Genomic DNA, 26,512 nt, shown 5'->3' with positions numbered 1-26,512 from the left:
CGACTGAGTAACAACCGCTCCCAAACTGCTCATAAAGTACCCCAAACTTTTAGGAGCCCCACCTGACACGGATTCTGGAGAATGCTCGCAAATAAAGGATGAGCGGCAACCGCAAAAGGAAGCGCACTTTTTTCCGCTTTTTGCCCTACAGGAGAAAGGATTCAAAAGCGCGCCTGCGCAGTTCGCTTCGCTACGGCCGCATCCTACTTCGGCCATGGGGTGGCGCTGCGCGCATGCTCCCTGATAGCGCGGTCCTCCTGACTGGCTTCGGGCCACTCTAGCCGCCCTTTTCGACTGCTCCGCCGGGAGGCGGGCGCGTCCGCGGGGGTCCCTCCAAGATGGCGGCGCAGAGGAGGAGCCTGCTGCAGAGTGTGAGGAACCCACTCGCTCTTCGGGCTGGGGGTTGGGAGCCCCGGGGGAACTGTCGGGTGCAGGCGCGGCTCCCTTCCGCCTTTGGGCTGCCTCCCAGTCCCTAGCCGGGTGTGGCCGTCACCCTTCCCGTTTCCCGGGCCGGCCCACCCCCCTCATTCGTGACCGGGGGGCGCGTGCAGCCCCGCAAGGCCTGCGCGTGCGCGCTGCTGCCCAGGCCGTCGGGGGCTCGGATTCGCGGTCCAGCCGCCGCGAGCGTCAAGGGCGCGTGGAGGGTGGGAGCGTCCTGAACCCTGCAGGGATACTAGCGCGCGGCCGCCGAGAGAGCCCGAGCTGCGAGCCCACCCCGGGCCCTGGGCAGGCCGTTCGATAATCCTCATAGCAACACCAGCCCGTTGTGTGTGGCTTACTGTATTCCAGGCTTTGTGCCAGTCGCCTTACATTTGTTTGTAAGTTTAATTTTCATATCAGCCCCGTGAGGTAGATACTGTAATTCTTCCTGTTTTACAGATGAGGAAACTGAGGCACAGAGAGGTGGTCCTTTGCCCAAGGCCACACAGCTGGTAAGTGGCAGAGGCAGGATTAAAGTTAGGGATTCTGATTGCAGAACCTCTCTTAACCTCTAGGTTATACGGAAGGAATGGCTGGGTTCAGACCCTGGTTCTAATTCACTATTCCTCCACTGGCCTCAGTTTCCTTAGGTGTTAGGTAAGAGTAGGTGGTCTGTGTGTGGGGGAGGTGGGGACGTTGTCTTGAGATTCCACTCCTCTCAGTCTGGACCCTCCTGGGTTTGTCACTGGTGTCTTCCAGCCTCTGCATCCTTTTGACTCACGTTCACGTCCATGGTGCATGTTGGCACCATGGACCTATTCTGACTTGCCAGGGCGGGTTGGCAGTCACCTGGGTCCTCCTCAGACATGGCAGTCTGTTGTACTTGTCTGTGGACTTGACTGCCTCCTGTAGTGGAAAGTGAAGAGAGGGATTTATGATCTACAGTGAAGAGTGTCACCATTGCCTGCCTCCACTGGGTGGGCATTTAATACATTGTTTGTAAAATAATGAGTAAAGCATTTGAAGCCAGGTCCAGTGCTCAGCCTTCCCTGGTGGGGAATGCTCTCTTCCCCTCCACACCTTTGGCTACCCCTTTATTTTACTGCTGCCTGGCAGTTTGGCCTCATCTTTGAGTTGGTTAGGTAGGCCTAGCCTTCTGTTTTGTAGGAGGGCAGGGCCCCTGTGCAAATGTCCCCAATGTAGTAAACATTGAAGAAATACCGGCTGGATGGTGGCAAGTGCTGGAGTGGTAACTGTTGTAGGCTGACTTGGCTTGCCGAAGAGAGTGGCTACCAGCTTCCCTCCCTTCTCCGTGTCATGGAGCCCAAGTGTCTCGGGTTAGACAGAGGCGAGCTTTGCTAGCTCCAGAATGTGTTCCTGGGTGGTGCGCATTTTAAAAAGTTGGCTGGTTAGCTTGAAGCACATAGCATGATGATGAAAGGCAAAGGAATGGTGGGCGTGCCCACATTAGGCCCCTCCCACCCGAATGTCGTTAGAGACGTCTTTGCTCACAGGGTGTCTCAGCACCCGTGCACGGGTGCTAGGCCTGGCCTGCCCTCCCCTGTCCTGAGTCTTGCTGAGAGGAGCTCACACAGCATCATTCCGCAGGTGGCTGTAAGGGATGCTGATCTGTGTTACTGGGCCTGGGGATACGAAGATAAATAGGGCGGATATCCACCCTTACTGCATTTGCAGCACTGCGTGGAGAAGCAGGCATCACAGAGACAGTGATGAAGGCACTCTCCCGTCAGTGTGAAGAGGGGCTGCTGATGGCCTGATTTGGCCAGGTCATTGGAGGCTTGCAGGAGGGGCTGTGCGGGGTGCTGAGTAGCTGACAGATGGCTGAGCGCCTCATGGCATGTCCTCCTGAGGAGTTTCACCTTTGGTCCCCAGGTGGCGTAGTGCCTTGAAAGGTCTTTCGAAGAGAAGAGGAGCTTTTGAAGTAGCTTCAAAAGAACATGGGCCCTTCACAGCCTGATAAAACAGCTCACCAGTCCTGTATGGCCTTGGGCAAGTCACATAGCATCCCTGAACCTTGATTTTTCACTTAACTTCCCTGAACCTTGGTTTCCTCAACCAAGGGTACTCCCAGGAGTGTTGTTCGTATTAAATAAACATGTTACATGCCTGACCTGGTGTGGTTATGCTCCAGCCATGAACCTCCACCTTCAGTTCTGCTCTGAATGAAGGCTGCATTTCTTTTCCTCCAGTGTCACCGAGTACTTACTGTGTGGCAGGCACTGGGTAGGGGCAGGGGACTCTGCCCTCATGAAGCTTATGTTCTGGGAAGGGAGACAGGAAACAGTAAGTACAGACTGTATATGATATTACAGTTTCTGGGACATAACACAGGAAGTGATACGAGGAAGAATAGGCAGGATTCACAGACAGGATGATGGAGGGCCTGTTGTAGAGAGTGGTCGGGGAAGATTGTTTGACATTTGATGAGATGCACGGGCCGTGTAGGAGGGAGTATTTCTGCATGAGGCAACAGGGATGCAAAGGCTCTCCTGTTCGAAGATCATCAGGAGGCCAGCATGGCTGCAGTGGAGTGGAGTGTGTTCGGGGAGTGGTAGATGCTTGACGTCTGAGGGAGCCTTGTGGATCCTCATGTGAGCTCTGGGTTCTGTGCTAAGTGCAATGTGACACTCTCAGGTTTGAGTCGAGGCATGAAGCGATCTGATTGGTGGCGGGAGCAGGAGCCTTCCGTAGAGAGGCAGGCATTTGAGTGGCGAGAGCGGAAGCGTGGTGCGCAGTGCTGTTGGTCGTCCAGGTGTGAGATGACCGAGGCTTGGCCGGCGATGGCAGAGGGGTGGTGAGGAGTGCTGGGTTCTAACTGCATTTCGGGGAAGAGCTGATAGGATTTGCTGGCAGATCAGGCGTGGGTGTGGGACAGAGGAAGAAGAGTTGAGAAGGACGACAAGGTTTTCACTGGAACAACAGTGGTGCCGTTTACTGAGGTGGGGGACCTTGGGGGCAGGGGGAATCACTAGTTTGAGTTTGCCTAAACTATTACTTGCTTAATTGTAAGAAAGTTCACTTGAAATCAGTTTTTTCCTAAGCAGTTATATCTATGATATCCCAAGTCCTAGCCGTATTTCCCACCCCCTACAGTGTGTATGAAAATAAACAGTACAGCCTTAAAGTGAAAACATCCTTTAGGTCATCACCTGTAGCCATCTCATCACCATCAAAATGTTGTCTAGCTGCTCTAGGGCACAGTAAACTCCACAATTATTAGTAGCCCCTTTAAGAGTGTATCAGGTCTATATCTCTGATGAAAACAGAGAATCTTTGATGGAAACCCTAGTGAAAGATGTGGGCGCCAGGAGTGGAGTTGCTCCCAGAGAAGCAGGGAAGGAAAAGGAGGTCATTCAGAAAGATGGAGACGGCATGAGGCGTCAGGGTGTTTTAGGCTTTTTGGAGAGAGAGAACTGTCCCCCCGCCTGCCCGGAGTCATCTTCCTGCGGGCTTTATTCTCCCTTTCTGAGCTTCTTTTTTGCCTCTAAGGAATCCGGGTGCTTTCGCCACAAAAACACTTGGCCTTTTCATATAATAATTTGATATTCAAGCTGTGGCCTGAACTTGGAATCATGCTTTTGTCCACTTCTGCTGCCCAGGAGTTTGAGATGAGTCTCCACAGGGAGTTGTATGGAGTATTTTACGTGACGTGGTCACATATGTACATGAGGTGCTAATACATAAATATATGTGCACGAGGTGTAATGCCCTTAAAGGGTTAAATATAGTTGAATCACTAGAGAAATGTATACCAAAATATTAATTTTGGAAACGCCCTCACAGTCAAAATTAGGCTTTTTGAAAGAGATTCTTTCTTGTGAGAAATGAATTTGTAACCTATCAAAGAGCTGAGTGGGCCGTGCTCACAGTTGCACGTGTTTACTCGGCGCTGTGAGCCGTGAGATGCCCCCTTTCCAGCTTCTCACGACTCGTGTTCAGGCGCTCAAGTGCTGCTTGCTGCTGGCGCTTCGGGCCTGGCATTTGCAGGCGGGGGATAAAGCATGCCTCAGCGGGTGCCGGGTGGAGGGGTGGGTGGTTTGTGTGAATAGAAAATAAATGACCTTTCCGAAAACTGTTCAGAAATGTGGAGGAAGGAAGCAAGAGGGTAGGCAGTCTGGTGGGTTTTAATAGAATCAGCAGGGAACGCTTGGTGTGGATAATCCCTATGGAGGTGGAGAAAGCGGGGAGAATAGAACTGAAGCTTACTTAGCCACAGCGGGGTGAGAATGATTTTGGGGGCCACTGCTGAAATCAGGGGGGACCCAATACTCTCCCACTCCAATATGGGCAGCACCTCCTGGAATTCTCTGGAGGCTTGTTACTGAACATTTGAGCTGCCGTGGGGACTGCAGTTTAGGTACCTGAGAAATTGCCCAGATGTCATCGGGTCTAAGATATTGCTTGTAACGACACATCATTATTTTATATGCTACTAAGAAAGAAAGCACACTACTGATTAACTTGTAATACACCAACTGCCGAGATACTAAAAATGTTGAAAATACATGTCTTCGAATCAGTGAAATAAAGGGGCCAATTAACAGCACCAGGCTACAACCTGAGAGTTGCCGCAAAGCCAAAGAATTAATGGCCAGGGAGCAGGTGCCCAGTGTACCCGGTTGCTCAGGGAAAGGGCCCCGCCGCCTTGGGCAGGATTTTCCCAGAGCCTAGGACACGTTCATGAGGTGGTCAGTGTGTGCTGGTATAAAACTCATTGCTACTTATGAAAGTTATTTGTTCTTTAGTTCTCTTTCAAACTTTATGATGCTCTCAAGAGATAGACTAGTATGTACATAGGACCAAGCACCTTTCTGATTCTTGCTAATCTCCCTTTTTTCAACAGAGAGAACAGGGCTTCAGCCCACAGTGCAGTGGGCCAAGAGATCAGTTAGAATTTCCTAACCTTGTTTTGTTTTCCTTTTTATCAAGGTCAAGATCTGGCAGGCAATAATGTTATCCACTTACAATACTAACAAGTTCACATTAAAAATGAAACCATTTGAATAAAAAAAAAAGGGCAAATTAAAGAAGAAACATGAAGGACTTCCCTGGTGGTTTAGTAGCGAAGACTCCATGCTCCCAATGCAGGGGACCCAGGTTCTATCCCTGGTCAGAGAACTAGATCCCACATGCTGCAACTGAGTTCACGTGCTGCAGCTGAGACCTTGCACAGCCTAATAAGTTAATAATATTAAAAAGAAAAAACATGAAGTAGGTAATTTGTTGAAGATAGTGAGTAGATGGTTGAGGTTTGGGGAGCACGGGCCTCCAGCACCAGTTAGATTTGAGCAGGGCCTTTGGGGATGGGCAGGACTTAGAAAGACAGAAAGGGGAAGGCCCAGCCCTACCATAGATACTTTTTAATATGCTTTTTGGGTAATTCTTTTGAGTTTCTTTTTTTCTTTATTTAAATAGCAAACCAAGTTAAGTTGTCTAGAAACTCAGCGTTTCAAGAGTGCCAGTGTGAAATAAGAGCTTTGCTCAGCATGGTTCATATGCATGAATAGTTTTCAAGTGCGTGCTTGTTTCTGGGACTGTACCTCTAAGGTCAGTAACCTCTTCATTTGAGGCTCCAAAAATACACATGGCTTTTCAAGTATCATAAACCTTCAGTGGAGGTGTTACTTCCCTTCTGTGTTTGCTGCAGACACCTCCTGTCAGAAGCGGGTTAGCTTTCCACGCTTTTTGTTCTGGTCACAGTTTTTTGGAAATCATTTGGAACACTCTGTAGCAGGCCTTATCTGTACAAGACAGCTGAGTGAGATTGTCCATCTGTCAAAGGGTGAGATTCAAAACTGTGTCAACAGGCTGGAAGGCTGAGATGAAAGCATTACAATATAATCCAACCGATAAAAATTTAGGTTTAAAAAGCCCTCTACAGGAGTGTGGTTGCAGGGGACTGACTCGAGAACTTCAGAGAGAAAAGATTTTGCTATTCAAGACAGTAGGAATTTTCACGTGGAGGCTACATGCCCATCTTTTCTTTAGGTGTATGGAGGCTTTTGACTTTTTGTGTTGATTTTCTATCCTACCACCTTTATTTATTTCCTTTGAGTTGGTTTTATTATTTATTCTTTGGGATTTCCAAGTACTGTCATATCAAATTCAGATAGAGATAACTGTGTGTCTTTTCCAAGTCTTAAGCCCTCCTCCTTTTCTCTTGTCTAATTGCATGTGCTAATACCTCTAATTCATTGTTAAGTGATGGAGGTTGCAGTATCCTTGCCGTGTTCCTGATCTGAACACGAATACCTCTTGTGTTTACGCAGTAAGTAAGACGCTGGTGTTAGGACTGACTGAAGTATACATACAATGGCACATTAAGAAAATATCCATCGATTACAGTTTCCTTAAGTGTCTTTATGGACAAAGACTGCCTTTAAATAAAAATAGCCCTGGAGTACTTACCCACTGACCTAAACACTGATTGCCAGTTAATAAAATAATATATTTCCAAAATATCACTAGCTCATCATTATGAAAATCAAATATCAGAAAAAGCACTCGACATTGTTTAAGTATCCAGACACTAGGCATAAATACTGTAAAGAGTAAGGTGCTTGCTGAGTAGATTGACCACTGTCAGACACACAGTCTCTGGATTGGGGAGCTTGCTGTGCTCACGTCAGCCACACACGGCTGCAACCGCCAGTGCGGCGTCAGCCTGCTCCCGAGAGCAGCATTGTGTGCTCCCATCGTGAGGTGCTTTTACATGAACCGTTCCCCTGCCACGACACACTGACGTGGTGAGTTCCCCAGTCATCCACCTGAATTGGTTTCCGTCCTGTGAGAGAAACTAACGTACCAGTCTTTCTCATAGTGCATTTGTCAGTGCTGAGTGGGGCCATAAGTGCTTGGGTGATAATTTATTTTTTGCTGGAAAGTATGAATGTGTTGGGAAGATTCAAGTCCCTGGAAAACTGTGTCTGTGCCTCGTGGGAGTTAGGAAGCGGCAGGGGAAGCACGGCGGTTGCAGCATGGGTGGCAGGTTTCGCATCGTGGTGACACATTTGTATTGTTCACCTCATGTTAGAGGACGAGCTTAGTCCATCTTAATCTCAGTGCTAATCACAGGCAGGGTTCTAGAACGTGTAAACGTCTTCTCCCATGCTTTAAAACAGTTAATGGCATTTCGGGGCACCAAATATTGGCTTCTTGGCCCATCTTTTCAAGAGGACAAGTGACCGTCATGATTGAGGAGTTGCTTTTATGCCTCTGCTTATTCTTGTGCTTAACTTCATCCCAGGTGGCGGCAGGAGAGAGACCCTAGAAAAGGAGTTTCTTGTGAAAATTTACTTGCCAGGTTTCCTGAGACCTTTGTGAGGTTCTTGGGGATGAAGATATGTTGATCAGGTCTAAGATAATAGGGGATGATTGGCAACATATTTCTTTCTCTCTTTTTTTAAAATTAATTTACCTTTGGTTGTGCTGGGTCTTTGTTGCTGTGCTCTGGCTCTCTCTCGTTGCAGCGAGCTGGAGCTGCTCTTCATCATGGTGCACAGGGTTCTCGTCGTGGCTTCTTGTTGCAGGACACAGGCTTCGGTGGTTGCAGCACGTGGGCTCAGGAGTTGCGGCTCACAGGCTCTAGAGAGAACAGGCTCAGTAGTTGTGGGGCATGGGCTTAGGGCAACATCTCTTTCTGGAAAAATAACTCCTTGGCAATGAACTCCTTTCTGTGGTCTGAAAGGCCTTCCTCTGTCCCCACCTGGGCACACACGTGCATGCGTGTGTGTGAACACAGGAACAAGCTACTTGTCCTGCTACTCACTGCAGAGGCGATGCCAGCCTCATGCTCCCTTAACCCTGCTCATTTTATGTTCTGCCTCAGGGTCTTCGAGTGTACTGTTCCCTCTAACTGGAAGGCTCCTTGAAATGACCACTGCTCCATCATCATTCAGGTCTGTCTCAGAGGTCACCTCCCCAGGCAGTCTTCCTTTAACGTCCTTGTCTAGAAGAGGCCTGCCCATCCCCGTCTGTCCCCTTACCCTGAGGTGTTTTCTCCGTAGCGCATTGCCCTGTCTACAAGTGCCTTGTTTATTCACTGTATAACGTGTTTGAAGTCTTTCTCCCTAGCAAGGAAATTTCAAGTTAAGGACCCTTGGTTATTTTTTCTGCTGTGTCCACAGCAGCTGGGGTAATGTCAGCCTTTTGTAATGTTCAGTAAATATTTGTTGAATGAATATATGTATTAATCAAATATAGTTTCTTCATGTAATGTTGTATGGGGATTCCAGAGAGTCAAGCTTGCACTTACATTAAAATAGACATTTTTGTTGCTTTTAAATGAGACAGGTTAGGATTAGAGCAAGAAACAATTTTGAATTACCATAAAGGAGTTTTTTGTTTTGTTTTATTTCCCTGTAGCTCAACCTGTCAAGAGAGTTATTAGGTTGGTGAAAAAGTAATTGCGGTTTTGGATCATGAATTTTAAATCATTATAACTAGGCTGAAACACATTTATTAATCAAAATGTGCTGTGACTTAGTCCACTCAGTTACGCAGACTCTGCGACCCCATGGATTGTAGCCTTCTAGGCTCCTCTGTCCATAGGGATTCTCCAGGCAAGAGTACTGGAGAGGGTTGCCATGCCCTCCTCCAGGGGATCTTCCCCACCCAGGGATCAAACCCAGTCTCCCGCACTGCAGGCAGTCTCTTTACTGCCTGAGCCACAGGGGAGGCCCAGAATAGTCAGCACACTACAGCCCATTAAAGTCAGCACATCTTTGCCAATGAGAAATAAGTCTTTATTCCTGTAGCGTCAAAGTCCATACTTCGGGATTCGATGAACTCTTAGAAAGCATTTTCTGCCTCCTGCTGGTTGTGGAAGCATTTTTCATGCAAAAAGTTGTCAGGATGCTTGGTGGTAGTCCGTTGGTAAGAGGTCAGGTGAACATGGCAGATGAGGCAAAGCTTCATAGCCCAATTCATTCAACTTTTGAAGTGTTGGTTGTATGACGTGTGGTCGGGCATTGTCGGGCAAGAATTGGGCCCTTTCTGTTGACCAGTGCCAGCTGCAGGCGTTATAATTTTCAGTGCATCTCATCTGTTTGCTGAGCATACTTCTCTGATGTAATGTTTTCACCAGGATTCAGGAAGCTATGGTGGATCAGACAGGCAACAGACCACTAAACAGTGACCATGACCTTTTTATTTTGGTACAGGTTTGTCTTTGGGTATAAGTTTGAAGAAGCTTTGGATCTTCTTCTCAGTCCAGACACTGAGCTGGTCATTGCCAGTTGTTCACATAAAATCCTTTTTGTTGCACATCACAATCCAAGTGAGAAATGGTTTGTTGTTGCTTAGCATAAGAGAAGACGACACTTCAAAATGATGATTTTAAGGGTTTCCTTGGTGTCTCGGTGGTAAAGAATCCACCTACCAAGCAAAACAATGAGTTTTCTGACTGTGACCAGCTCATGAGGCACGCACTTATCGAGCTTTCTCACCTTTCCAATTTGCTTCAAATGCCGAATGACTGTAGAACGGTCGACAATGAGTTCTTCAGTAACTTCCTGTGCACTTGTAAGAGGACCAGCTTTGATGATGGCTCTCCATCGGTCATTGTCAACTTCCGATGGCCGGCCACCACGCTCCTCATCTTTAAGGCTCTCGTCTCCTTTGCAGAGCTTCTTGAGCCACCACTGCGCAGTGTATTCGTTAGTTCGTTAGCAGTTCCTGGGCCAAATGCGTTGTTGATATTGCGAGTTGTCTCTGCTGCTTTATGACCCATTTTGAACTTGAATAAGAAAATCACTTGAATTTTCTTTGTGTCTAACATCATTTCCCTAGTCTAAAATAAGTATAAAATAAACAGCAGTAATAAGTCATTAGCAAAAAAAAAATAAAGGGAGAAATGTGCATTAAAATGATGTATAACATAAGCACATTTATTTAAGGATATATGCCAGTATCAAACAGCAAAGTTCATCAACAGCGCAAAACCAGTTACTTTCGCACCAGTCTAATAAACATCCAGCAGCACCAGAGCTGAGCAGAAATTCAGCTCTTACTGCTGTTCCTATTCCACTGACAGCTTTCAGTCATATTTTCTGTTGTCAGAGCATAGATTTTTAGCCCTTGTGGTGAAATTGTGTGTATTTTTAAAAAATCCTGTAAAGAAAACACAAGGGCATTTAAAGATATACCGTGTTGATGAATTGCAAAATTCAACCTAGCAAAGGTATCACATCTCCTCAGATTGATCTATAGATTTAAAACAATTCCAGTAAAAACTCCAGCAGAATTTTCTGGTAGATACAGACAAGCCGATTCTAAAATTTATAGGGAAGGGTAAAGGAACTAGAATACCCAAAACAGTTCTGAAAAAGATTCAAGTTAGAGGTATCACATTAACCAATTTTATAATGTAGATTTTAAATATAGACTTAAGGTCATGGTAATCAAGATCATCGAGTTGGTCGAGGGATAGACACATAGATCAACAGAGTAGAACAGAGTCCAGATACAAGTATGGCCAGTTAATTTCTGACAAAGATGCAAAGATAATTCAGTGGCGAAAGAATAATCTTTTCAACAAATAGTATTGGAAAAAATGGACATCCATTTGCAAAAAAAAATGGACTGAAATCTCCTGCCTTATATAGAAATTAACTCAAAATGGATCACAGGTCTAAACATAACACGATAATACTTTTAGAAGAAAACAGAAGATCTCTTGACCTGGGACTGGGCAGAGAGGTCTTAGACATGACATCAAGAGTATGAACCATGAAAGAAAAAAATGATTAAATGGATTTCACTAAAGCTAAAAAGTTGCTTTTCAAAAGACACTAGTAAGTGAATGAAATAGCAGGCTACAGACTGGGGGGATATTTGCAAATCCCATATGCAAGGGATGACTTTTATCCAAGATATATAAAGAACTCGCAAAATTCAGCAGTTAAGAAAACAACTCAGTTAAAACATGGGCATGAGACAAACAGATGCTTCAACGAGGAAATGTGGATGACGAAAAAGGCACATGAAAAGCTGTTCCACATCATTATTAGTCATTAGGAGATGCCAATTAAAGATGTGATGGGATGTAAGTACACACTTCTCAGAGTGCCTAAATTAAAGAAAGAAAAAAAAGTACCGTGTAGTGGTGAGGATGCAGAGCACCTGGAGCTCCTGTGCATTACCTGTGGGATGCAAATGGTACACCGCTTTGGAAAACAGTTTGACAGTTTCTTACAAAGTTAAACAGCAGTCTCACTCTTAGGTATTTACCCTAGCGATATGAAGAGTTATGTTCACACAGAAACCTGCCCATGAGTGTTTATAATAGCTCTCTTCATAATTGCCCAAAACTGGAAACAGCCCAGATGCCCTTCAGGGGACGAATGGATAAACTCTACCACATGCGTGTGATGGAATACTGCTCCACAATAAAAAGGCACCACCTGTGGATGCGGGCACCAACTTGGATGAAGCTCAGAGGCATAATGCTGAGCAGGAGAAGCCAGCATCAAAAGGTCATACCCTTAAAGACCTGGAGTACAGTGGTGGTGGCCTGGGGCTGGTGGAGGGGGAGAATGGGGAGTTTTTGTTTGATGGGTTTAGAGTTTCAGTTTCACAAGATGGAAAGAGTTATGGGGATGGATAGTGGTGGTGCTGCACAACATTGGGGATTTATTTAATAGCAGTAAGAGGCGCACTTACAAACGGTTACAATGATAAAGCTTATCTTCTATGTGTTAACCGCAGTAAAAGAGGGGGAAAGTTATGTACCACGTGATTTCATTTATGGCATTCTTGAAAAGACTGCATAGTGATGGGGCACAGGTCAGTGGTTGCCAGGAGTTAGAGGAGGGTGTGGCTTCAAAGAGGCACCTGAGGGCACGTTTGGGGTTGCTGGGCTCTTCCTTGTCTCAGTTGTGGCTGTTCTGTGTCTCAGTTTGTTACACAAATCTCTACAAGTGTTAAAATTCATAGACCTACCCACCAGAAAGGCAGTGTTACTATAGGCTAATTTAAAAATAAAAACGAACTCCCACAGCCTGCTGAAGTTGCTCCATGGTGCAAAGCATACAACTAAAGTGCTGAAATAAATGCAGCATAGAAGCAATTAAAATGGAAAAAAAAAAAGCCATAAAGTCCCTCCCTGTCAATATGTAAATAAACAAAAGATGAAATGTGCCACAAAAGCTAAACCACAGGCGTTTTACATATCTGATTGCAAAAGCCAGCTGAAGTGGTTTTCACATCCTTTTTTGAAGACTGTGAGTGCTGACTTGAAAGAAGTTGTGCACAGTATTCGTGCTTGTTCAGTTTTCAGTAAAGCTTTCAATCCAAATTTTCCTCTCCTTGAGCTGAACTTGGATTTTCCCAGCTGTTTTAGTTTGCTCTAGTTCAACACGGTGGGCACAGGAATGCCTCTGTGAACCAGGCACAGCTCTCAGGTAGGGGCCGGGTACAGGGGAGGCTTCCAGTGAGATGGCGTGGATCACACCTGTGCCTTGTGTCAGGGTCGTTTCCGGGGCTTAGAGAATGCAGGTGTTCAGAGTGTCCCCCAAGGAGATTGAGGAAATGCAGAGTCTGAGCTGGCTCCTGGACAGCTCTGTGCATGTTTTAAGGCTCCATCTGGGTTGTACTGAACAGCCTGCTTTGAGACCTATGGGGTAGAATGGGAGTTAGACACAGGCAGGGCTGGGGGACCGGGTGTAGTAGAGATATGCAAGAGGGCTGGCAGCCAAGCCTGGGGGAGATCTTCCTAAGGAAGGCTTTCTGGAGGTGCTGACTCCCTAGCCAGAGTCCCGAAGGACGTGGAGAATTATTAGACAAAGAGGCTGTTCCACACAGGAAGAAAGAGTGAGATGTGGACAGGGCACTCCAAGCATTTGGTACTAGTAGAGAAGCATGTGGGGGTGGGCGCAGATGGGACTGGGCACCAGGGTGAAGCAGGAACCAGGGGTGGAGACCCTAGTACCAGGAAGAGTGAGGCTGAGCTTTGTCAGTTTCTCAAGTGTCTGAATCAGTCCCCTGGGAAGAGCTACCTGTACTCAGCCAGACAGCCTGAGCCCCACCAGGATCAGACACTCTGTGGGAGGGGCCTGGAAATCTGCAGTTTGAACCAGCGCCCAAGGGACTGCAGTGTGAGGTGGGGACCACCAGGGAGGGGAGTTTTACGCCGGGAGTTTCCTTCACTTGTGTCTGTGTGTCTGACTCGTGCTCCGTCCGTAGAGCAGCACATTCCTGGAGACCACTGCCGAACCTTGCGTTTGGGGACTCCAGTCTTTTTCACGTGTCTTGGGGACTGTTGTGGATTAGACGGAAACCATGCAAACCCTTCTGCAGGTGTGTGTTCATACCCGCGTCGTTGTTTTCCAGGAGGAAGTGGAACCTTCTGGGTGGGGCTTTAGGCCTGCTAGGTTTTTGCTGGGGAAGAAAAGATGAGGTGGGGTCTGCCCTTGGCGAGAAGGTAATGCGTCTTGGTGTCCTGGTGTCCTTCCCAGGAGCAGCAGCCCAGCTGGACGGATGACCTGCCGCTCTGCCACCTCTCGGGGGTCGGCTCAGCTTCTAACCGCAGCTACTCCGCTGACGGCAAGGGCACCGAGAGCCATCCGCCAGAGGACAACTGGCTCAAGTTCCGGTGAGGTGCCGCCACTGCTCTGCTGGGCAGCAGAAGCAGGCTTGCAAGAAAAGCATTTGGCAGCTCTTTGGCGTGGGGCTTACCAAGTACAGTGTGCCCCACGGGAGGTGGCCTGCTCCGGGGGGCAGAGGGCATCCCAGAAGGTCATGGCCAGAGAGAAATGATGGTCAGAGTGGGGACCCAGGTGCTCACTTGAAGCCACAGCCACTGTGTCTTTTGTCTCCCAGTTCCCTTCCTCCTCCCCTCACTCTGGAGCTGGAGTCACTCTTCTGTGAGTGACTGAGGTCTCAGGCCTCTCCTGCCCTGTCTCTCTGTCAGAAGTGAGAACAACTGCTTCCTGTACGGGGTCTTCAATGGCTACGATGGCAACCGGGTGACCAACTTCGTGGCCCAGCGGCTGTCGGCGGAGCTCCTGCTGGGCCAGCTCAACACTGAGCACACCGAGGCCGACGTGCGGCGGGTGCTGCTGCAGGTACCAGGCTCAGGCAGGCCGGCTGTGACTTCCAGGGTTGGCCCAGAGGAGATCCTCCTGGGGAAGGGCTTATGGGCGTCACCTTGGACCCAGGGCTGAGGTGGGAGTTGCTGAGCCCTGGTAGAAGCAGGGTGTTTAGGGTGACCCCTTTCTTTCCATGTGGCTCAGATGCTCGGCCTCGGTGGCCCCTCACTCCTGGTTGGCTGGTGTCGTTTTCCATCCAGTTCTGCATTCCTGCTTGCTGCGGTTCTGGAGTTTCTCCTCCTGGCATCTCCTTTTGGAAGCAGGTCCCAAGGCATTAATTGTAGAAGAGAATGGTGGATTCTGGTTCCTCGAGAACAGCTTTCCCAGCCATTTTCCTGCCTTGGCACCCAAAGGCCTGATCACTCGGGGGCAGTGCCAGGAACTGTCAGCTGCTGCCCCTGGGGAAGGTGGCGACATGGCCCGTGTCAAGGGGCCTTCAGGATGTGGCAGTGACATTAGCTGTCACTGACCTAGACTCACTCTGAGCCAGGGCTGGGTGCTCGAGGGAATGCTCTCAGTGACTCTCAGGCAGCACTTCCTCTGTGTCATAGATGAGGGGCTGAGACTGGCCGGCAGGGGCAGAGCTGACATGCACCCCCCGGTGGCCTGACTCCAAGCCTGTGCTCTCAGCCTCTCTGCCATCTCTTGCTTCTCTGGTTGCTCTGTGATGCCTCCTGGAAGGTACCAGCCCCACGGGGCCGTCTCTGTCAGTCCTTGCTCTGCGGGAGCAGTGGTGCCTGGCGGTCCCCTGTGTGAAGCCCTATCACGTGGTGACCTGCGGTTGCTATGACTTGTTGCTATTAATAAGGGGCGTTTCAGCCTCAGTTGACAGTGGTATTTGAACCTGCCTTCGCTTCCTTGTCCCCTGCGTCCAGGCTTTTGATGTGGTGGAAAGGAGCTTCCTGGAGTCCATTGATGACGCGCTGGCTGAGAAGGCGAGCCTCCAGTCTCAGCTGCCCGAGGTAATGTCCTCAGCCTGTGCCCCTGGAGAAGCAAGGCCCGTCTTTGCTTGGAGCAAGGACTCATCTGCTGTGTCCCTCCCAAGCCATCGACACAGCTGGGCCAGAGCAGCAGGCATTAGGGGGATAGTTCCTGATGGGATGTGGGTGGGTGATGGTTCTGTCCTCTAGGGACCTTGTTGGCCAGCTGTGAGCAGCTGTGCTCTGAGGCTCTGCTTAGGGTGGGCAGGGGTGTGAGAGAAGCCCCTGTGAGGTCGGTCCTTGGCCCGAATCAGTCCAGGCCTCGTCACCTGCCTGCTCACGTCATGCTTTAGGCTCCTTCAGGGCAGCCGGCACAAGTGAGGTTGTGCCTGGTTGTCCTGAAAGACACCTGCTCTGAGCTTCAGCCAGCTTCTGTCCCAGACAGGCCTTAGGTGCTCGCTCTTTAAGGGAGGGCAGGTGGGTGAGATGGTCTCCCAGGCCCTGGCCTGCTCTGAACCCCCCATGATGGCTTCTAGGGTGTCCCTCAGCACCAGCTGCCTCCTCAGTATCAGAAGATCCTCGAAAGACTCAAGGCCTTGGAGAAGGAGATCTCAGGAGGAGCCATGGCTGTCGTGGCAGTCCTTCTCAACAACAGGCTCTACGTGGCCAATGTCGGTGAGCCGCCTGCTTGTCCCAAGGCCGGGCAGTGGGAAAGAAGGTCACCTCAGGATCCAGGAGTCCTTTGAGCAGTCAGCCTGCTCCCCAGACACAGAAGACCTGCAGCGCAAGTGTCCTGAGGCCGCTGGGCGTTTCCTGTTACTCCACACGATATCTCGGTCCCAGCCCAGAGTGTTTGAAGGACCTGCTAGGAGGCGGGCGTCCTGGCTTTAGTCCCTACTCTGTCCCTAACTGGCTGTGGCTTGGGGAGTTGTGTCCCCTCTTTGCTCTACCGCAGTGGCTTCCTCTTCTGGGAGAGGCTGCCTGGCTGTGGAAAGACCCACGTGGCGTCCTGTGAAGGGGACCAAGAAGGGCTAGGTGCGGGCTGGAGGCAGGGCAGGGTCCCAGGGCTGATGGGGTTTGTAGGCAAAGAAGGGCCGTCTGGGAACCTGAGAAGCTGGTGCCCCCTGGGTGCAGGCTACTGCAGGGGCTCCGGAGAGATCCCACTGACACGGTGCCTCTTCTCTTCCTCCTTCCCTTAAGATTTCATTATGGGAAAAACTCAAAAGTGTAAACAAATAGAATAGCATTTAATGAACTTCCGTGTGCGCCTGCCCCAGCCCCAACATCTTCCCCCGGCCAGTTTCATTTCATCCACAGCCCTCTGTCCCTGCCTTGTTGGGAAGCAAACCCTGGGACTGTCGTGTTATCTGTAAATATTGCAGTGTGTCTCCTTAGAAAAAAGGTCTCTTGTTAAGATCATAATCATCTTTGGTTGACACTGGAAAAGTTTAAACTAATTCCTTAATCTCCCCAGCTCTCCCCAGCTAGTGACTCGCTCCAGTGGTCTGAGCCTGTTTTCTTTGCTCTTTTGAGGGAGTTCCGTGTGTGAGATGCCTGCCTCTTCTCTCTTTTTTACAACGTGTCCTGTTCTTCACTGTGCTCTGTCTTAGCTCAGCTGCTCCAATTCTGCTGCAGGTACAAACCGTGCACTTCTATGCAAATCCACGGTGGACGGTCTGCAGGTGACGCAGCTGAACGTGGACCACACCACAGAGAATGAGGACGAGCTTTTCCGGCTCTCGCAGCTGGGTGAGTGAGGGGGCGGGGCAGGCCCAGGGCTCTGGGGGTGGGGCTCGAGCCCAGTGGCTCGTTCTGCACCTTCTGGTGGCCGTGTAGAGGGAGGCACAGCATGGACAGGCTGTGACTTTGGGCTTGGGACCAGCCTGCCTGGGGTTGAATCCCAGCTCAGCCACTTACTCACTGGTGGTTTGGGATCTTACTCAAGTTTTCTGTGCCTCAGTTTCCCCTTCTGTGCAACGAGGATAATAGTGACACTCAGGATGGTGTAAGGGTTGAAAGGGTTATCATGCGTGGATTGCTTCCAAATGTCCCTGGTGCTCACTGTTGCTGGTGGAGCCTGAGAAGCCAAAGAAGTCCTGGGACTCCAGCCGCCGCCACGGCCACCCCTGCCCTCCCCTGTGAGCTCAGGCCGCAGAGGGAGCTGGGTTGGCCGGTGCTGGATCTCGTCTCCCGTGGGGGAGGAACTCTGAGCCAGGCGTGTTCCCAGAGCAGCGGGGCTGGGCACACTGGGGGACTTGGGGTTAGCTGCCTTCCAAGGCTCCCTGCTGTGACCTCACTTCCTGTTCACTGGGTTCCCATTGCTTTGTTTTTGTGGACATGTCTGTGTCGTCCCCTTTCGGTTCTTTTTTTTTTTTTTAATTTTTTATTTATTGATTTTGGCGGCGCTGGGTCCTTGTTGCTGTGCACAGGCTGTCTCTAGCTGTGGTGAGCGGAGGCCGTCTCTGGCTGCGGCGTGCGGGCTTCTCACTGGCGGCTTCTCTTATGCCGCGTGGGCTCTGGGGCGTGCGGGCTCAGCAGTTGTGCACATGGGCTTAGGTGCTCTGAAGCACGTGCCGTCTTCTCAGACCAGGGATTGAACCCTCGTCCCCTGCATTGGCAGGCGGATTCTTAGCCACTGGACCACCAGGGAAGCCGCTGGGCTCTTCTTTATGAACAAAGCCTGAGGGGTATGTTTCTCCCTCTGGTAGGTTTGGATGCAGGAAAGATCAAGCAAGTGGGGGTCATCTGTGGGCAGGAGAGCACCAGGCGCATTGGGGATTACAAGGTCAAGTACGGGTACACTGACGTCGACCTACTCAGGTAAGCGCCGGCCCAGCTGCCCCTCGTTTGTCTGAAAGACCAGAGGCCCAGGGGCAGATAACAGATTGTAGGCTCTGGGACAAGAGGTAGAGTTGAGGTAGTTCAGAGCCCAAGGAGATTCTTTCATCCTCCTAGACAGGTTGGTGTGGGGCAGGCCCTGGACCCAGCAGGCCAGGCTGGCAGGGGGTCAATTAGGGAGCTGGGTCAAAGCCACAGGCAGCATCCGGTGCCACGGGGCCTGGCAGGCCAGAGTTGGCATGAGCCGCCTCGTGTGGACAGAAACAGACCGAAGGCTGTTGGTCAGCGCTCTCGTGGCTGAGGCCAAGGCGGGGGTGCCAGATGGGTTGTCCCCGCTGGGCGCCACCCAGTGCTCACAGCAGACAGGAGAGGGTAATAATTGTGAGCCTTCGTCTAAGCCGGTGCATGGTTCCTCACATCCACGCTCTTATTCCGTCCTCACTCAGGCCCTGTGAGGTGGTTGCTGTTTCTGCCCCAAAGATATTTTCATGTGAGGAAACTGCCACACGCAGACAGTGGGTGGCCTGCTTGGTCTCAAGGCTAACAATGGGCTGAGTCGAGACTTGAACCCAGGGAGCCTGGATTCAGAGCTTGGGTTTAAGTAATCGAGCTTGGAACCTTTTGTCTCTAATTCATGGGGTTGTGTTTGCTTTATGGGAAGGTACATTGCATTTTAGAGCGATTCAAGAAATGCCCAGGATATGGAGTGAAAAGTGGATCTTCCTCCCACCCCAGGCTCAGACTCCTTCCTCAGAGGCTGCTAGTTTCTGTGCACATGAGCGTATACGTGTGTGTGTGTGTGTTTGGTGGGAGCAGGGAGGGGGCAGATTTCTTTTTCAAGACAGCCACAGATACTCGCATCCCGTGCCGTGTGGTGCACCTGACTGTACTCAGCACAGGCGTGTGCCTCTCTTTTCCTGCACACGTGCAGTCTCCGCTGCCACATTCTTGGTAGCTGCTACTAGGGTTCCAGGGTGTAGCTGTCAGCACCCGCCTAACCTGCCCCTGCTGATGGACTTTTGGGGTGTTTCTAGACTCACTCTTTTAACCTGTTGCCAGGAACGTCCCCTCATCCTTGCCCTGCGTGCGTGTGTTGGAACTTCCTGACATTGCCCAGCTCTGATGGGCCATCAGTTCATGGTCCCTTTGCAGCTGGAGTGTGTTTGGACTCTAGGTCAGCTCTGGGGAGATGTGGACTTCTTTATGGACAGGAGATGTGGAGTGGGGCCAGGATTGGGCCTTTGACCTTGGCTGTTCTGACCTCAGCTGCCCACTGACTTTCCTGGCCTGCTGAGCTTTATTTTAGCAGCTGTCCTCAGAAGACAGGTCTGTTTTCTTGGTTTTGCTCTTTCCTCTATTTCTTTTCCTCTTGTCAGAAGTATGTTTTATTTTACGATCTGGGTGTAGATTCTTCTCACTAGGATGAATGTCCCAGGGCCCATTCCAAGCACAGCTTCCCCTCCACTCTCTTCCCACAGCGCTGCCAAGTCCAAGCCGATCATTGCAGAGCCTGAAATCCACGGTGCACAGCCCCTGGATGGGGTGACAGGCTTCCTGGTGCTGATGTCCGAGGGGCTGTACAAGGCCCTGGAGGCAGCCCACGGGCCTGGGCAGGCCAACCAGGTGAGCTGGGCATGGGCAAAGCATGGCTGACCAGCCTGCAGGGTGGCATGCTCCCTGGGGGCTGCAGTCAGCTCTCCCTCTCAGCTCCAAGGTAATCAGGGACCTAGAGTTCTGATTCTCAAATGGTTTTGCCAGACATTGCTGTGTTCAAAACTGGGAGAAGAAAAAGCCCAGAGTTCCACGCAAACCCATCCCACCCAAAAGCTTTGCTCTCCAGACCTGAAGCAGTGTCAGTCCCCAGGGCCCTGAGCGGAGCCTCAGGGAAGAGGGTGAGGAAAGTGGAGGCAGGCATGGCTCTGGAGACTGTCGGGAAGGGCCTGGCCCGCAGGGGTGCAGCCTGGTACACAGAGCGCCGGACAAGGACTCGTGTGGCCTGCCCAGGTCCCACTCCACCGCCTCTTCCACTTTCCTCTTTGAGCTGTAGGCGGTTTATAGTTTGTTCCTCGTTTCTGAGACGAGGATGCTGACCTCTTAACTGTGTGGGGCTGCGGTGAGGCCCGGGCGAGGTAGACAGAGGTCCTCAGCCCGTGGGAGGTGCTGCTTTCCACTCTGCCTCGGGGTGTGTGTGTCTCTGAAGTGGGACTCGAGGCAGTCACTTGAAGGATGACCTTGAAGGGAAGACCTCGGCTGGCGGGGCCGGGCAGGGAGGTTCAGGTGGTGCTCCTCCTGCCATCTGTGATTCTGTCCTAATGAGAAATAAGAAGGGTAAGTCTTAGGAGCCTGTCTCTTACCACCTGTGTTCTGGGCTTTTCACCTGTTTTATCTCATTCCTTCCAGTCGCCTGATGACGTAGTGGGGGCAGGGGCTCACTGCCATGTCAGATTAGGGAGTTTGGAGCTCAGAGTCCAGGGTCTTGTCTGAGGTGACACAGCTGGTCAGTAATGGAGCTGAGCCCATTTCTACCTCCTCCCCCGGACCATGCCCGGGTCGTTTCCTGTTACCTGCTTCTGCTCTCCTACCTCCAAGAGACTGTGCCCAGCAGTGTGATTTTTTTGTTTGTTTGTTTCTTTGGTCTTCACAATAAGATTATGTCGTGGCTTCTTCTGCCTTCTAGAATGCACTCAACAGTGGACTTTTCTGGGGTCAGAGCCCCGTCTTCATCCTGTAGCCTCAGTTTCTAACAAAAACGGCATATCATCTCCTACAGTAAGTTTGTTCCAGGAAAGAAAGCTTAATCATAATGACAGTTTGTACTGGGCTTTCTAATAGTCTCCGAAGTGCCCTCACATCCATTTTATCCTCATTGTAATGCAGCGAGGTAAATGTTATTCACCCATTGTTTTGGTCTGAAAGCCAAAAATCAGAGAAATCACAAGGTCATATCTTCTCTAATGAGAAAGTTCCAGGAGAGTTATCCTGAATAGCGTGAGAAGCTCAGGTCACAGGCTTGGCTGGTGACCCCTAAGTGTCCTGATTAGACTGTGAAGATGGTGCCGTTGGGGCCTGCAGTCGCTGGGACCGCTCATTCCTCACCGGGTTGGTGCTCCCCCCACCCCCAGGAGATCGCCGCCATGATCGACACGGAGTTCGCCAAGCAGACTTCGCTTGACGCGGTGGCCCAGGCGGTGGTGGACCGGGTGAAGCGGATCCACAGCGACACCTTTGCCAGTGGTGGGGAGCGTGCCAAGTTCTGTCCGAGGCACGAGGACATGACCCTGCTGGTGCGGAACTTTGGCTACCCACTGGGCGAGATGAGCCAGTCCGCACCCTCCCCAGCCCCAGGTATGTATGCCACGTGCACAGGAAGGCATCCGGGGCCACTGTCCAGGGCTGGGCTCGGGCAGAGCCGCTGAGGCCTTGGGCCTCTCTGCCTTGGGTGGCGTGGAGTTGGGAGGCCTGTCTTTGAGCACTTCCAGGTCGGGTTCTGACTTGAAAGCTCTCTGAGCTGCGCTTATATTTCCCTTTTTGTCTGTGAAACCAGGACAGTACCTTCTGCCCTGGCCTCCCCCAAAAGACCTGAGCTGCGGGAAGCACTTTGCAGCGCCATGGGCCACATCTCTGGGACCATGGCACCCGCTGGCCCAGGGCCTGCTGTGCAGAGCAGGTGCCTCACCTGCATATTTCCTTTCATCCTCATTAATGACATTTACAGAAAGGAAACCGAGGCCCTGGGAGGAGGGGACCTAGGCACAGTTGGCTGTGTCGGAGATGATTTGGTTAGATTTAATTCTGAATCGAGTTGCCCAGGAAGAGAGGCGATTGCGCTTTTGCCCTCCCTCTCAGTGCTGTGTAGTGTCAAGACCATCAGTTCCTGAGGCTGCGTTTCCTTTCCTTTTTTCAAACAAGCAAGCCCCAGCACTCAGGCATCCACAGAGGGATTCGTTCTCCTGCAGACAGCGGGGTTACTGCAGTTCTAGGTTGTTATTGCAACCATATTTTTGTTGGGCCAACCTCAACCAGGAGCATTCTTAGCCCTCGGGTTAAAGCATCGTGGGAAGCCATGCAGTAACCCTTTCATTGAGGCAGCGCAGCCCTGGTTTTTTCTCCTGCCTGAGCACCAGCGATGCTTTGCTGCTGAGAGCAGGCCCCTGCCTGGCCAGAACCTTGTCTCTGCCAGATACTCCTTCACCGTCCCAAGGGGCAGAGGGCCAAGCTCGGGGCACCGAGCCGGGCCCCCGCCTATCTTCTCAGCCCCCAGCGCAGTCCTGTTCCTGCCACCCCAGGATTCCCCACCAGCCGCATCCTGTGGCCCACCACTCTCTTCCTCTCACAGCCTCTGGAGGACGCGTGTACCCCGTGTCCGTGCCTTACTCGAGCGCCCAGAGCACCAGCAAGACCAGCGTGACCCTGTCCCTCGTCATGCCCTCCCAGGGCCAGCTGGTCAACGGGGCCCACAGCGCTTCCACCCTGGATGAGGCCACTCCCACCCTCACCAAGTAAGCGCCCATCCCCACCCCCATCCGCTTTCAGGCAGGCCTGCTTCCCGAGGACAGCCCTCGGTCCCTGGATGGAATGGCCACAGGCCGCATCCTGTAGGGTCTTGTTCCTCTCGAACTCCCCAACTCCACATCCCTGGGGAGGCCCGCGTAGATCTGGTTCCAGGAGCTCCTCGAAGCCGGGCAGAGAGGGGTGGGGACAGGCGGTTCATGCCGACAGCCTGCTGTTCACTTCTTCCTGCAGGTGCCACGGGTCAGTTTTCATTTAATAGGAATGTTCTCCTCTTGTTCTTTGCTCCCAGCTCGGAGTGTGTGGTTTGGGAGGTCACCCCATGGCACCTGTGCTTGGGGGGCATTGTTTGGCCTGTGCTGGCCCGTGGGAGCCGGTGCGCTCTGACTAAAAGTGTCCAGTGTTAGCTTTGAAGTGAGGCCTCTAGTTTCAGGCTTGGAGAGGGGTGGCCGCAGCTGGGGGTCTGGATCCTGGGGGTGTGGCGGCAGGCCGCACCCGCAGACCTGCCTGACAGGTCTGGTGTCCACCCCACCCCCTCCATTCTGGGGAGTGTGTCCCGCCCCCCAGCCAGCTGCCACAGCAGGGGGTGGGATCAGGTTTCCACATTCCAGCCCCTGCAGAGAATAATAGAGATGCCACACCCGGCCCACTCAGGAGCTGGCCAGTTGGAAGGGCCACCAGGAAGGTTTCCCTCTGCCTTGCAGGGGCTTATTTCCAGCTCCCTGCCCGCCTACCCCCCCCCCCACCCCCCCACCCCCCCACCCCACCACTGCCGCTGTGGGCTCAAGGGGCCTGCTAGGCCACTGAGTAATGGGCATCTCCCCACCCCTGCAGCGGAGCCACCAGCTGTGTCCACAAAGGCCGGGAGTGGTAGCGGTTGTCCCAGACCAGGCAGGGAGACTAGCCGCTCTGTGCCTCTGGCTCCCCAGGGCCCCACACAGCCTCTTTCCTCCACCCTGCACTGGAGCTTAGTTGGGCGCCCGGGCCTGGCCCAGTGCTGAGTGCTAGGCAGTGCGGGGCGTTTGGAGGACAGTGGGCTGGCAGGTAATTCCCAGACGTTACAGGCTCTGAGGGTGGGTGCCTGGGGGGGCCTGTCCTGACCCAGCAGTGAGAGGAACGAGGAGGAGTGAGGAGGTTTTCTGGGAGAAGAATGCTGGCCTCCCTGTGGTCAGTGGGTTCTGGAGTGGGGTGGATTCAGAGAGGCTGGAATGGATGGCGTCCAGCTCAGCACAGCTCGGAGGGCGACGTGTTCTATGTCCCGCACAGTAGCCACTAGCCACCCTTGATTATTGAGCGCTGAAGTGAGTGGTCCGTTTTACTTAATTCCAGGTAATTTAAATAGCCACTTGTAGCTAGAACTTCACAAATGCCTTTCACTTTTCACCTGCCCCAAAGAACACCTGACCAGGCTGGCTCTCGTGATGGCCTTTGTCAGAGAGGCCTGTGCCCAGAGGGATTGGCCAAGGCAGGCGCCGTGTGTCCCCAGGCCGGAAGCCAAGGCCTGTGACTGACTTGCCCCTGTCCTGCCCGCAGCCAGAGCCCAACCCTGACCCTGCAGTCCACCAACACGCACACCCAGAGCAGCAGCTCCAGCTCGGACGGGGGCCTTTTCCGCTCCCGGCCCGCCCACTCCCTCCCGCCTGGCGAGGATGGCCGCGTGGAGCCCTACGTGGACTTTGCCGAGTTCTACCGCCTCTGGAGCGTGGACCATGGCGAGCAGAGTGTGGTGACGGCGCCGTAGCCCGGCCGCAGAGTGCCTCCCGACAGGACGGGGCTTGGGAATGGGGCCCAGCTCCGGGCAGGATGGGCCTTTTCCTGCCGTTTGCCTGTGCCGTGGGGGCCAGCAGGGGCCCCGTCGTTCTCTTACCCCACAGCCTTCAGTGCTGTGGAGAATGTTCTCTGAGTTTGCCAACACAGGCTGGGCCCCTTGTTACGGCGCCGGCACAGGGGGCTGCCTCAGCCAGGACCACTGTGTTTTTCCAAATGCGGGTCACAAGTGCGGCAGCCACGAGCACACCAAGTGGGGCCTTGCATGCCGCAGGCCCGCAGCTGCTGCTTTCCCGAGCCCATCCTTTCCCGCCTGCCCTGGAAGAGCCTGTGGCCACTGCTGGCACCCCCACTTCACCCCGGCGGTGGTTCCCGCCTTTCTTCTCCGGCCTCCAGAGGGGAACTCCAGTTGGCATCTGCACCTTTGAGGCCTATACCTGTCCCTGGGCCCGCCTGGGTTCAGGCGGACTGGGATGACTGCAGAGGGGTGGTCAGGTGGGAAGGACCTGGAAGGAGCTGGTCTAACAGGAGCAGTGGTCCTGGAACCCCCCAGAGCCGGGCGGAGGAGAGGTGAGGACGTGTCCGGCCTGAGCGGGACAGCGGCTGCTCTTCTCCGGGAGCCGGTGTGGCTCTTTCCGTCCCAGACCCAGGGAGCCCCAGGTTGGGGAGCCGCTAAGATTGCGATCTTTACCACTGACTGTGAGTCTCTGCTGTTTTCAGGGTAACACACAGGTCTTCCGTCAGGCCACAGGGCTCATCAGAAACAGAGAACAGTGGGAAATGGTTCCGAAAGGGAAGAGGTCTTGGAGACAAGCTGCTCTGGGTGGTCCAGAGCTTTGGAGACACGTACTGTTTCTACAGACTCTTAGGGGAGGATCAGGCCAGCCCAGGCCCTGAGTCAGATCATTTCATGCGTGTGATCTGCCTTCAGCGGGGAGGGGTGCCACCAGGGCGCTCAGCTAGAATTGCCCTTCGTGTTTTCAGAGGAGGAAGCAGGCCCAGGTCACACAGTTAGGGGTGGCGTGTAGGCTTAGTCGCTCACTTGTGTCTAACTCTGGAGACCCCATGGACTGTAGCCCTCCAGGATCCTCTGTCCTTGGGATTTCCCAGGCAAGTGTACTTGCTATGCCCTCCTCCAAGGGATCTTCCCAACCCCATGGATCAAACCCGGTGTCTCTTGCATCTCCTGTATTGACATGCAGATTCTTTACATTTGTGCCACCTGGGAAGCCCAGTTAGTGGTGGAGCAGAATTCACATCTTTCTGTCTCTGAGGTCCCCTGGATTCTTACCGCCCCCTCCCCAGCTCCCAGCTCCCTGCCCACGACTCCCCAGACAGCTCACCAGGGATTGGCCACAGTGTGTGGCCTCAAGTGTGCTTGGAGTGTGAAAAGTCTGAGGCCAGTTCCAAGGTCCCCTGTTGGCTCTGTGGTCCTGGAGTGTGTTTCCCTGTGGTGGGGCAGGGCCCAGTACCATGCCGGTTTCCATGGGGAGCGGATCTCAGCAGGGAGCCCTTAGCCCGCCCCGACTGCGAGGCCATCTCTGTTGTGCAGGTGAGCAGATTTCAGATCAGTCACAGAGACTTGGGAACAAAGGGAATTCTCTTCCAAGAGTGTCTGTGATGCTGTTTGGTCTCTAGAAATAGAATCACTTTTTTATTGCAGTAAAGAAATAATAAAGGGTGGTATCATACGCCGTGGTGTTAAGAGTCTCACTCATATCTCGTGTAACTCTCAGTGGCCCTGGGAGGTAGCTGCTGTTGCCTGCCCTGCTCAGCACCTGGAAGCACCAGCTCCCCAGCCTGGGGGTGGCAGAGCCGGCATGTGGACCCGGCCTCCTGACTGGACCAGAGCTGCCGTCTCCCAGCCCCAGGGAGAGCGCTGTGCTGTCCAGGGCCCCCCAGGTCCTTGCACATCTGGAGAGGCCGACAGGTCTCTCCTGCTGCGGGCCA

The 26,512-nt window shown here is 52.3% G+C and overlaps 1 protein-coding gene across 2 annotated transcripts; it reads left to right on the top strand.

The window, feature by feature from the left end:
- The first annotated feature begins 247 nt into the window (after positions 1-247).
- TAB1 (TGF-beta activated kinase 1 (MAP3K7) binding protein 1) lies at positions 248-26,253 on the top strand. Of its 2 annotated transcripts, none has more exons than XM_005899450.3 (11): positions 248-371; positions 13,896-14,032; positions 14,351-14,504; positions 15,404-15,490; positions 15,985-16,123; positions 17,084-17,197; positions 18,157-18,268; positions 19,765-19,909; positions 21,409-21,631; positions 22,623-22,785; positions 24,329-26,253. In XM_005899450.3, exons 1-11 carry the CDS (start codon positions 339-341, stop codon positions 24,534-24,536), a joined length of 1,515 nt encoding a protein of 504 aa, XP_005899512.1. In that variant the 5' UTR covers positions 248-338; the 3' UTR covers positions 24,537-26,253. The 2 variants fall into 2 exon arrangements, with proteins under 2 accessions (XP_005899512.1, XP_070227646.1); XM_070371545.1 differs by lacking the exon at positions 248-371 and adding an exon at positions 13,628-13,737.
- The last annotated feature ends 259 nt before the right edge of the window (positions 26,254-26,512 follow it).

Source organism: Bos mutus, chromosome 5 (genome assembly GCF_027580195.1).
Source record: "Bos mutus isolate GX-2022 chromosome 5, NWIPB_WYAK_1.1, whole genome shotgun sequence".
Classification (NCBI taxonomy): Eukaryota; Metazoa; Chordata; class Mammalia; order Artiodactyla; family Bovidae; genus Bos; species Bos mutus.
The sequence above is the reverse complement of the archived record's forward strand: the minus strand, read 5'-3'. Positions and strand labels throughout refer to the sequence as shown.